Source organism: Odocoileus virginianus, chromosome 22 (assembly GCF_023699985.2).
Source record: "Odocoileus virginianus isolate 20LAN1187 ecotype Illinois chromosome 22, Ovbor_1.2, whole genome shotgun sequence".
Lineage (NCBI taxonomy): Eukaryota > Metazoa > Chordata > Mammalia > Artiodactyla > Cervidae > Odocoileus > Odocoileus virginianus.
The window spans coordinates 52,126,775-52,139,460 of record NC_069695.1 but is presented as its reverse complement, the minus strand read 5'-3'; the positions used below and the strand labels follow the sequence as shown (position 1 = coordinate 52,139,460).

At 50.3% G+C, this 12,686-nt stretch overlaps 1 protein-coding gene across 1 annotated transcript; it reads left to right on the top strand.

Moving 5' to 3' along the window:
- The first annotated feature begins 383 nt into the window (after nucleotides 1-383).
- Nucleotides 384-12,116, top strand: LOC139030425 (basic salivary proline-rich protein 1-like). Its single transcript, XM_070453036.1, has 3 exons — nucleotides 384-975; nucleotides 1,207-1,328; nucleotides 11,859-12,116. The coding sequence occupies exons 1-3, from the start codon at nucleotides 384-386 to the stop codon at nucleotides 12,114-12,116; spliced, it is 972 nt and encodes a 323-aa protein (XP_070309137.1).
- Nucleotides 12,117-12,686: the final 570 nt, after the last annotated feature.

Below are 12,686 nucleotides of genomic sequence, written 5' to 3'. Positions count from 1 at the left end.
CTCGATTTTCACTTGGTTTATTTTGTCCTTTTAACCTAAAGCCACACTGCTCTGAGAAAATTTCTCCGTATGTGAAGCAAGAGTTCAGTAAGGCAAACACCAGGAGAGGGGGTGGTTTCTGAGCCTTGCAGCTGTGACTGTTGAAATAGAGACCGACAGCTTACACATCACTGGGAGCCTGTCCACAAGTCTTCCTGGGGAGGTCGCAGCGAGGGGAGCATTTTTAAAAAGTGCCTCAACACTGTGCATAGCAGGTCACGGAACTCAAACAACTGTATTTTAAAAAGAGACATTCTTTTCCTTAAAGCCATACGTGAAAAATACTGTTTTTGTCTTGGACACCAAATAAAGTCTTTTAGGATGAAGACTCCTTCGAGCTGCTAATGCTTGGAACCGACTTGGACGTGGGTGTCCGTGCCCCCGGCCCCGAGTGTGTGGGAACGGGCTCTTCTCCGCAGAGGCTCCCAAAAGGCCCGTGGGCTGTGGGGCCGGCCTGGGGTGCAGAGGAGAAGCCGGGAGGGTATCGCCAGGTCGGCCCCGGGGAGCAGGGCGCGGCCTCGGGGCGCCCTCTGAGTCTGCGCCCTCAGGGAGGAGGCTGGGGCGGGCCGCGGGGCGGAGGTTCCCGGCTCCTGCCCTCCCGCCTCGCAGGCAGCGCGCCCGCGTGCGGCTGGCGCCCCGAAGCCCCGCACCCAGGCCGCTGTCGGCCAGAGAGCCGCCCTGGGGCTGGACACCAACAGCCACAGGGGAGCGAGGCCTGGGGCCCGGCCCTCGTCCAAGCCAAACGCCCGACACGGGGGAAAGCGGACCCGGGGCCGCGGGGTCGGGAGGAGCGGAGCCACGAGGCTGCTCGGGGCCGCCGAGAGGCTGCCGGGGCTCGGGCTCCATCCGCCTCGAAAGGACCTCGGTCAGTGCCAGCCCCTCCGCTGCTGCCCGGAGCGCCGGTTGTATTGCCGAGGAATCTAACCCGAAAGGCTTGTGAGTGGTTCACAAGACCACATCTGCTTGGAAGAAGCAAAAGGAACAGACATTTTGCCAGGAACACACCCCGCAAGCCCCCAGGGCCTGAGCTCTGTAGCATTTCAAATGTTGTTGGTGGGCCCTGGTTCCCAGGCCTGCCGCGTCCATGGGCTTAACCTCCGACGACTTCAGCATCGACCTGACCTCCTCCTGAGAGATGAACCAGCCCCCATCCCCGAGGCCTCGCAGTTTCCGAGGCCTCGCAGTTTCCGAGGCCTCAGGGGCTCTGTGGGCGCCGCAGCCAGGAGCCCCGCCAGCCCGAGGGCAGCAAAGGCCACAAGGACCCTCACCTTGACCGTGGGGGCCTGCCGGTGACCTTGGGCCACCTCTCCCCTTTTTACGGGAAAACTGTGCCTGGAAGCGACTTCCGTCAAGATTTCTATACCGCCCTGCCCCCCGCCCCCCGCGCAACCAGCCAGGGATTGCCTGGTAGCTCAGCTGGTAAAGAATCCACCTGCAATGCAGGAGACCTGGGTTTGATCCCTGGGTGGGGAAGATATCCTGGAGGAGGGAACAGCTACCCACTCCAGTATTCTGGCCTGGAGAATTCCACAGACAGAGGAGCCTGGCAGGCTACAGTCCATGGGGTTGAAAAGAGTCAGAGACGACTGAGCGACTCATACTTACTCCCTCGTTCCCAGAGCAGCTACACCCCTGTGACTGTAAGACAGAGGGCTGACGGGCTCTCAATCTCTGGAAACTGGGGTGTCTACTTCCTTCCAGGGCTCTTCCTTCCCGTCTGTCCCAGCGCTCGGATCAGGGTGACAGGGAAGGCTGATTCTAGTGCAGAGATCTTTGGCTCAATGAGCGGAAGAAAATGTTCGATGTTTCAGTGGTTGTGGACAGGTTTCTAGAGTAAGCCCCAGGCCTGCCCATGAGCAATGCTCAGGATAGATCGGTCAGCACGTTACGTGTCTTCATCCATTCCGGCTAATGTAGCAGATTTCTATTGACTGGCAGGGTGCGTGTGAAGGGTTATAAACAGCAGACATTTATTTCTCATGGTTCTGGAAGTTCACAGTCCCAGCATATCTGGGGTCTGCTGAGCACCCTCCTGCTGGTTCTTGGGTGGTGTCCTCTGACTGTCCGCGTGAGGTGGAGGGGGATGGGAGCTCTCTGGAGTCTCTGATGAGGAGCTAATCTCACCTGCGAGGGCTCCAGCCTCATGACCTGTGTGTGTGTGCGTGTGTGTATGTGTGTGTATGTGTGTGCGTGCTCAGTCACGGCCAACTCTTTTCGACCCCATGGACTGTAGCCCACCAGGCTCCTCTGTCCACGGGATTCTCCAGGCAAGAACACTGGAGTGGGTTTGCCATTTCCTTCTCCAGGGGATCTTCCAACCCAGGGATCAAACCCACATCTCTTGCGTTGGCCGGCATGGATTCTTTACAACGACTGCCACCTGGGAAGCCCTCATGCCCTCTCACCTTCCAAAGGCCCTACCTCCTCACCCCACCACCTTGAAGGTGAGGTGTCAACGTGTGAATTTTCAGGGGACCTCAGACCTCAGTATCCTCTTTCAAACAGCCATCCTGGAAGCCTCTGTCCACGTGCATCTTGCAGGAAGGGGAGGCTTCCTAAGACAAGAGCCACGACAGCGTCTACCACCTTCCTCTCGCATTGCCAAGGTCAAGGACCCTGGAGGGGAGAGGAGGGCTGGAGGCCAGGGCGCCGGAGGCCGATGGTGAAGGTGCTTCGTGGAGCCGCACGAGGCTCAGCTGGCATGGGAGGACGTGGGGGAGGACCCCACCTGCTCCCACAAAGGCGATCCCTGATCCAAGCTCAGACCCATTGCGCTGAGCTCTGCGTGTGGCCGAGAGAAAGTGCTGTCCCTGGACCCAGTGGCCCTGGGCATCCAAAGCCCGCAGGACAGTAATGCTTGGGGCTCCTCCGCCTGAACGACAGGCACCTCCTGCTTTGCGGACCCTGGAGCCGGGAGCTGACCTGTCTCATTGGACTGGCGCTAATTGGGCATCAGTGTTGTCACCCGAGCCCCCAAGTCAGCACATACAATGAGCTTCTCTCTTCGGGGGTGAGGGTGGCAGGTAATCAGAATCAGTTGCTGGAAAACATTAAAAAAGGCTCCCAGCCCATCCCTATCCCGCTTTCTCTTCTCTTTCTTCTCCTCCTCATTCTATTCCTCGCGGCTCCCTGGTGAGGTCGTGGGGGCAGGCTGGGGCCCTACCAGCCCCAGGGCTCCTTCATCCTGACCTTGGGGGGCACCAGGCTGTACCCACGATGCGGTCTGCCGCTCCCTGAACTGGATACCCTGCACACAGGCCAGGCCACCCGCTAAGAGCTGCTCAGAGCGATTTGGGTCATCAGTTAGATCAAAGAGGCATTATAGTCCAGTGAATGGCCGGCTCTGAATAGATGTGAAAACAGCTTTTGCTAGAGTCCCAGAGTCCCAGAATCCAGGGGTGGCAAAGGACCTAAAACAAAACCTTCCAGTACTGTAGGACCCCTCAGCCCAGCCAACTGCTGGAATTCCATCTGGCAGCATCCCAGCAGGTGTTCAGTCAATATCCCAGCTCTTTTAATGCCCGGGAGCTCATTACCATCCTAAAAGGCTCATTTGGTCATTTTAATTGGTATAAAAATTTCTCATATGAGTCAAAGTCAGTCTCCATTTAGCTTCTGCCCATTAACCTCATTTGACCACGGAGACTGCAGAATACATTTTTTTCCTCCTCTACACTCATTTGTTTGGCAAACATTTGAGAAGTTTCCAGAGAGCAGTAGGGGAAAAAAGGGGCTCGGACAAACCTCAGATAGAATTCTCAGATGAAATTTGCTGATTTCTGGCTGAGTGGCCTTGGGCAAGTGATTTAATCTCACTGGGTCCCAGTCTCTGCCTTGTTAAGTGGGGGTTAAAAACACACTGAGCAGTGAAGAATTGATGCTTTTGAATTGTGCTGGAGAAGACTCTTGAGAGTCCATTGGACAACAAGGAGATCAAACCAATCAATTCTAAAGGAAATCAACCCTGAATATTCATTGAAAGGACTGATGCTAAAGCTCCAATACTTTGGCCACCTGATGTAAAGAGCCAGCTAGTTGGAAAAGACTCTGATGCTGGGAAAGAATGAGGAAGAAGGAGAAGCGGGCAACAGAGGATGAGATGGTTGGATGGCATCACCGACTCGATGGAAACTTATGTGGCTCACCAGGCTCCTCTGTCCACGGAAGTTTGCAGACAAGAATACTGGAGTGGGTTGCCATTTCCTTCTCCAGGGTATCTTCCCAACCCAGGGATCAAATCCACATCTCCTGCATTGGCAGGCAGATTCTTTACCACTGAACCACCTGGGAAGCCCTTGCAAATCACACAAATTCATAAAAATCCTCTTTAAAATATTCTTTCTCCAAGATCCTTTTTCCTGTAGCAGCTGTTTCACTCCTGCTCTTCCTCTCCTTATCTCCTTATCCCTTATCCCTTATCTCCTCTTTTCTCCCTCTTATCTCCTCTTAAGCTTGGCCAACCATTCTTTTCTCCCACTCTGCCTCAAAGTTTTGTCAACCTGCATGCTCTGGCTCGGCCAGAGCAAGACAAGACCATCCAGTCCATCACTGTAGGGCCCCACGTCATTTTTCCACATTTCAGATCTTAGTTTTTGGCTTACATCTCCAGTTGCACCACTTCCCACCCCTCCCCACTGGCAGGATTCTAGAGGGCACAGAGCCCCACCTGCCCCTGTGGTCCCCGTTGCCCAGGCATCGGGCGGCTCGTGGCATGAATGCTTGAGGAGTTCAGCTCAGTAACACCTGGTCCTCTTCCCTGTGGCCGCACTTCTATGGCAGCCGCTGATCTCTTTGCCACGTAAAGAAACTGGCTGAACCAAGGTTATGTTCCGAGCCACCGGGAGTTCCTCATTCCTCTTGACCTGCACTTGGGGGGTCGTATATTCCCTCCTTTTGGTCTCCTTTTAGTAGGAAGCAGGACAGGGAGGACCAACTGCAAATGGTTGGTAAGCTACCAATTTTGAAGCAAATGTATGTCAGGGCTTCGTGTGTTTCTGTGGGCTTTGCTCCCTGCTTTCGCTGGCTTTATCCCAAGCCTCTTGGGCAGTGGTTTTTGGCTCATTCAGTGAATGGCTTTAAATAAACTTCTTCTGTCCCGAGCGCTTAATTTAGTGCTTGTCTGCATGTTGTATTCAGAGTACTCCTGGAAAGTGTCCCTTGTTAATGAATCTTTCTGTCCCTCAGCCGGCACCCTCCTTGTGGGTGCTGTGCAGCCTGTTCACCTAGGCTGATGGAGAATCCTAAGTGGTTCTCCCCTGGGGGAACTGTTTCTCAGAGTCCATTTCCTGGGGTGTTGGGGGATGATCTGAAAAATACAGTACTAGGATATCCACAATATTTAATCCCTCCTGATTAGCATAATTTTCTAATTAGAAAATTAGAGATATCAAGGAAACATTTCATGCAAAGATGGGCTCAATAAAGGACAGAAATGGTATGGACCTAACAGAAGCAGAAGATATTAAGAAGAGGTGGCAAGAATACACAGAAGAACACTACAAAAAAGATTTTCATGACCCAGATAATCATGATGGTGTGATCACTCACCTAGAGCCAGACATCCTGGATTATGAAGTCAAATGGGCCTTAGAAAGCATCACTATGAACAAAGCTAGTGGAGGTGATGGTATTCCAGTTAAGCTATTTCAAATCCTGAAAGATTATGCTGTGAAAGTGCTGCATTCAATATGCCAGCAAATTTGGAAAACTCAGCAGTTGCCACAGGACTGGGAAAGGTCAGTTTTCATTCCAATCCCAAAGAAAGGCAATGCCAAAGAATGCTCAAACTACCACACAGTTGCACTCATCTCACACGCTAGTAAAGTAATGCTCAAAAGTCTCCAAGCCAGGCTTCAGCAATACATGAACCATGAACTTCCAGATGTTCAAGCTGGTTTTAGAAAAGGCAGAGGAACCAGAGATCAAATTGCCAATATCTGCTGGATCATCAAAAAAGCAAGAGAGTTCCAAAAAAACATCTATTTCTGCTTTATTGACTATGCCAAAGCCTTTGACTGTGTGGATCCCAATAAACTGTAGAAAATTCTGAAAGAGATGGGAATACCAGACCACCTGACCTGCCTCTTGAGAAACCTGTATGCAGGTCAGGAAACAACAATTAGAACTGGACATGGAACAACAGTCTGGTTCCCAATAGGAAAAGGAGTACGTCAATGCTGTATATTGTCACCCTGCTTATTTAACTTATATGCAGAGTACATCATGAGAAATGCTGGGCTGGAGGAAGCACAAGCTGGAATCAAGATTGCTGGGAGAAATATCAATAACCTCAGATATGCAGATGACACCACCCTTATGGCACAAAGTGAAGAAGAACTAAAGAGTCTCTTGATGAAAGTAAAAGAGGAGAGTGAAAAAGTTGGCTTAAAGCTCAACCTTCAGAAATCTAAGATCATGGCATCTGGTCCCATCACTTCATGGCAAATAGATGGAGAAACAGTGGCAGACTTTATTTTTCTGGGCTCCAAAATCACTGCAGATGGTGACTGCAGCCATGAAACTAAAAGACACTTGCTCCTTGGAAGGAAAGTTATGACCAACCTAGACAGCATATTAAAAAGCTGAGACATTAGTTTGCCAACAAAGGTCCGTCTAGTCAAGGCTATGGTTTTTTCCAGTAGTCATGTATGGATGCGAAAGTTGGACTATAAAGAAAGCTGAGTGCTGAAGAATTGATGCTTTTGAACTGTGGTGTTGGAGAAGACTCTTGAGAGTCCTTTGGACTGCAAGGAGATCCAACCAGTCCATCCTAAAGGAGATCAGTCATGAGTGTTCATTGGAAGGACTGATGTTGAAGCTGAAACTCCAATACTTTGGCCACCTGATGGGAAGAGCTGACTCATTGGAAAAAACCCTGATGCTGGGAAAGACTGAAGGCAGGAAGAGAAGGGGATGACAGAGAATGAGATGGTTGGATGGCATCACCTACTCGATGGACATGAGTTTGAGTAAACTCTGGGTCTTGGAGATGGACAGGGAGGCCTGGCATGCTGCGGTTCATGGGGTCGCAGAGAGTAGGACACGACTGAGCGACTGAACTGAACTGAACTGAACTGATTAGCATAAGGCCTTTTAAGTTTCTAAAATTTTTTGGTCAACAATGGAGGCAAAGGAGCCACCTACATGTTTTGGGGGTGAAGAACCCCTTGGGCAGGGCTGCTTGCCCCACAGTTGGAAACCCAGGGTGGTGCCCCCTAGCCTGCGTGGGAACAGACTCCTCTGTCCAGGCCCTGACCAGGGCTAGGTGTGGAGTACCCGGCTGCTTGGGGTTTCCTAGTTCCCTTTCCCTCTGATCAGTTTCTTGTTGCCTCTGTAGCAAATCGCTACCCACTTATTCTGTGAAGCAACACGTATTAGCCATCTGACAGCTCTGGAGAAGTCTGAAATGGGTCCTGTGGGCTACATCAAGGTGTCGGCAGGATCAGGTTCCTTTTAGAGGCTCTGGGAGCCCTGCTCTTTCCAGCCCTGTATTACTTGGCTCCTTCTTCATCTTCAAAGCCAGAAACATAACCATCCTGACGCCTCCTTCTCTGACTCCCCTGTCTCCCTCTTGCCCTTAGAACAACCCTTGTGATTACACTGGATCCACCCGAATATTCCGAGATGATACCCCACTCTTAAGATCCTTAACTTAATCATGCCTGCAAAGCACTTTATGGCGCATAAGGTGACATAAGTCCCTGGTGGCTCAGATGGTAAAGAATCCACCTGCAATGCGGGAGACCTGGGTTCAGCCCCCAGGGCGGGAAGATCCCCTGGAGAAAGGCATGGCAAACCATTCCCGTATTCTTGCCTGGAGAATCCCATGGACAGAGGAACCTGACGGGCTACAGTCCTTGGGGTCACACAGAGTCGGACACGACTGAGCAGCTTACACACACACAAGGTGACATGCAGGTGGCTCAGCGATTAAGACTCCACTTGCTGATAGAGGAGACACAGGAGACCCGGGTTTGACCCCTGGGTCAGGTAGATCCCCTGGAGAAGGAAATGGCAACCCATTCCAGTACTCTTGCCTGGAGAATCCCATGCACAGAGGATTCTGGCGGGCTATAGTCTATGTAGTTGCAGAATCGGACATAATTGAGCACACATACACACACACGCATGCACGTGTACAATGTGCCACACTCAGAGTCTCTGTGAACTGGGTCGGTGCATCTTGCCAGGCCTCCCTTCCAGCCCCGCCCTGTGCAGTTTGGGACCCTGAGGTAAGGCCTGTGCTGGTCCTTCTCATTCCCACCTTTCTCGCCCTCGAGTCCGGCACAGGCGGCACCGCCTCCACCGGCTGGATGCTCGCTGAGTGTTAACTGATGGTCTGATACAAGGCTTCTCTTGGACATTGACTTTGCTCCACAGGAGGATGACAGCCCTGTCTTCAGAGGGCCCATCCCTCTCCCTCCACCTCCTTTGGTTTTTCTCTTATTAACAACTTCTTTATTCTTTATTATCAACTTCTACCTCATTTTCATATTTTTTGAATGCATGAAAAGCCTCCAGGAATTAGCGGAGGAAAGAGAGGAGAAAGACCACTAATGCCGAGGCAATGTTTCTTTTATTCTCTAAACACAGCTGTGAGTAGAGTCAGGAGGGAATTTTGGAACAAGTCGGGCAGCCTGGAACTGAGTTTTTGTAAGCACAGAAACGTGCTAGAACTTCACATCGTTTCTGCATCATTTTCCTCTGTTAGATGTGGCGTTTTAATATCCTTCTGCTCTTTCCTTAAAACAATAACAGCCCTTACATAATCTGGTGGCTGGACAGACAAGATAAGCTCAGCAGTTGTTTCGGAAGTGTGAATTTTATGATTAGGAAGCAGAAAAGGAACACGTTGCTCTGGAAACTCGAGACTCTCAACAGGAATAGATGGGCACGCTTCCATTTTCAAGGTGACCATGCCAAAGCCTAGGAATTTTCTTTAAAACCAGAACCCAAAGTAATTCATAGTGTCTCTCTCTCTCTCTCTCTCTCTCTGTTTAACCTTAAAAGCTTTTTCTTCCCCTTTCCCTTGAATTGTTTGACTTCTATCAGTTTCAATACACTAAACAGAAAAGATGGGGGTGGGGTGGGGGTGCGGATGGCCTTTGGGTCCCCAGACCCAATTCCAGGATGCATTTGCAGGCTTCCTCATACCAGTACACCATTCTCAGATGCCAGCTGATGAATTCAACTCAACTCTGAGGCCCTCTACCCCGAGACAGACTCCAATTGCACAGGCTAAGGCCTCAGCCCCAGAAGGCAGCCTCCACATCAGATACCAAACTCAAGTCCAGGTTGTTACCTGCACTTCTGACCCACCAGCTATAAATCAGAGGTTCCCACCGCCCCCAGTGCAGGTTCCATTCATGTGCTAGAATGGCTCCCAGAACTTGGGACACCTGTTTCTCACTAGACCATCGATTTACTTGTTGTTTAGTTGCTACACAACAATGCACAGGCATGAAATTAAAAGACGCTTGCTCCTTGAAAGAAATCTATGACCTACTTAGACAGCATATTAAAAAGCAGAGGCATTACTTTACTGACAAAGGTCCATCTAGTCAAAGCCATGGTTTTTCCAAGAGTCATGTATGGATGTGAGAGTTGGACTGTAAAGAAAGCTGAGCAGTAAAGAATTGATGCTTTCGAACTGTGGTGTTGGAGAAGATTCTTAAGAGTCCCTTGGACTGCAAGGAGGTCCAATCAGTCCATTCTAAAGGAAATCAGTCCTGAATATTCATTGGAAGGACTGATGCTGAAGCTGAAGCTCCAGTACTTTGGGCACCTAATGTGAAGAACTGACTCATTCGAAAAGATACTGATGCTAGGAAAGATTGAAGGCTGGAGAAGGGGACAATGGAGGATGAGATGGTTGGATGGCATCAATGGACATGAGTTTGAGCAAGTTCTGGGAGTTGGAGATGGACAGGGAGGCCTGGCGTGCTGCAGCCCATGGGGTTGCAAAGAGTTGGACATGACTGAGTGACTGAACTGAACCCTACACAGGCATGATGGCTTACATCACTGGCCACTGGTGGTTGATTCAACAACCAGCACCCTCCCTTCCCGGAAATCAGGGGGTGGGATTGAGGGTTCCATTCTCTAATCACATGGTTCTCATGGGAACCAGCCCCTACCCCTGCGTGGGATTCCCTGATGTGTTTTCAGGAACTGAAGACAAGAGACCATGTATTATCTCATTGCCCTCATTGCTTAGGGAACTGCAAGGGCTTGGGAAGCTGTGAGTCAGGAACTGTGGCCGAGTGACCAAGTATACATGTCTCATGCTATTTCTCATCTGAATGGCCAAATATGCTTTTCCAGGGATCAAACCTGCGTTTCTTGTGTCTCCTGCATTGCAGGTCTTTACCACCACCTGGGAAGCCCAAATTTTTGCTATAAAGCACAATATTGCCAGCAGGCACTGTAGCACGCACTATGATTCAAATACAGTGCTTGTCAACTTGTCAACAGAAGCGTGAGTGAAGAGTAAAGGCAGGTGTAGATGCTTTTACAAGCACATGAGGTGACCTGAGGAAGGTGTGCCAGCCCCGTGGTTCTCAGAGGAGCATCACCTGGGAGCTTGTGGGAGATGCAGGTTCCCAGCCCAGAGTAGTACATTCGAGAATCGTCCTCCTCTGGGACAGTCAGGAGTCTAGTCTGCAGGAACCGTTGTTGTCTCTAGGTCCAGCTTCCACTGTCTGAGTTGAGACGTTCACCGGCAGGATCCCTCTCCCAGCCTCCATAACCCCTGCAGGTACATGCAGTTCCACAATTAGCGATGCAGTCCTTTTGTTATTCAGTCGCCCAGTCGCGTCCGACTCTTTGCGACCCCATGGACTGCAGCACTTTAAGGCTAGGCATTACTGCCCCCATTTTAAAAGAGGACACTGAGAAACACTTTTACCTATACTGGGTTCTTTCTGTGGCTGCCAGGGCCTCCTCAGACCCAGGGCTATTTTGACTGTACAACCGAAGAGAGTCACAGCTCCTGCAAGGACATCTTGTGTCATTTCAAAGACTCAGGCCCTCTGAATTATTTTAATGTCATAGAATGAGATGAAAAAGTATGAGGAGGTTGGGATTGACCACGTCAGAAAACTAACACAAGTACTCTGCATTTTCTGCATGCAAACATCTCCCTGGGTGAGGGGTTTCCTTCCTCTACTGCTCACAGAGCAGAGAGTGGCCTCTGGATTCCAGGTTTATACCCAGCTTTGGGCTAAGGAAGTGTCCCCTACATTTTACACAAAGAGGCGAACCTGGACTGAAAACCTGGAGAGTTCTAATCTCCGTCATCTGTAAAAGTTACCCAGGTTAACTTTTCTGGAGTGGAGCTACCTTCTCAGGGGAGAGGTGCTGAGAAATACATATTTGAAAAGTATTTAAAAGTGCTTTTTGCAATTGCAAGGCGCTTTAAGTCTTGAATGGTTGCTAATCACTGTTTTTCCCAGGCTCCTAATTTCTCCAGGTGCCAGAGACCTGTGAGATTAAATGAAAGCTTAGTAAATACCTTGAGTGCTGCATTTGTAATGTGGATAATTAACTGTGGTATTTCAAGTTGGGAAATCTGAGGCCGTAAAACATAAACTGGAATCCTCCGTGCTGCCCCCTGCTCTCCCTTTGGAGCTCTTATTTATAAGAGACGGAAGTAGCAGCGTTTCTTGAGAATATGCCCGGAGGTCTGGAGCTGGGCAAACGCTTGCAAGCCTGAGAAATAAGACGATGTCGCGGGTTACGGTCTTGAAGCATGTCTCATCCCTTCGTGTCTCGCGGTGTTGCGCTCTGCCCCTTGTGCTTTCTGGCATGCCCCTGGCGAGCCCCAGCTGGTCCAGGAGCAAGGGCATGATGCTCGTGTGAGCTGTGTGCTCGAGCAGCCCCCAGTGCAAGCTGAACGGCAGTACGAAGAAGCCAAGTGCCAGGAGCCTCAGGGAGGGGCGAGAAGCCCCCATCCGGCGGCTGAGAGCCCCGGGGCGGACAGCAAGCCGGAGGCGATGCCTCCGAGTTCCCCCTGCCCCGCCGTCCACCCGCAAAAACCCCAGTGCTGTCTGCCGTCTCCGGGTCTCATTAATGCATGAGCATCTTTTCACGTGTTTGTTAGCCGTCTGTTTGTCTTCCTTGGAGAAATGTCTGTTTAGGTCTTTTCCCTGCTTTTTGATTGGGTTGTTTGTCTTCCTGGTATTGAGTTGTATGAGCTGCTTGTATATTTTGGAAATTAATCCTTTGTCAGTTGTTTCATTTGGTATTATTTTCTCCCATTCCGGGGGTTGTCTTTTCACCTTGCTTATAGTTTCCTTTGCTGCACAAAAGCCTTTAAGTTTAATCAGGTCCCACTTGTTTACTTTTGTTTTTATTTCCTTCAATAAAAAATAAATTAAAAAAATAATGCATGAGGAATAATGCTTGAAAACACACAATGGTAAAGTTTCAAGGTGAATAAAACTGAGTAAAAACTAAGCCCTATAAAAAAGTCCATAAAATATGGGCATTTCATCAATATGAAAAGTGAAAGTGAGAGCCGCTTAGTCGTGTCCGACTCTTTGCAATCCCATGGACTGTGGCCCGCCAGGCTCCTCTGTCCCTGGGATTCTCCAGGTAAGAACACTGGAGTGGGTGGCCTTTCCCTTCTCCCGGGCATCCTCCCAACC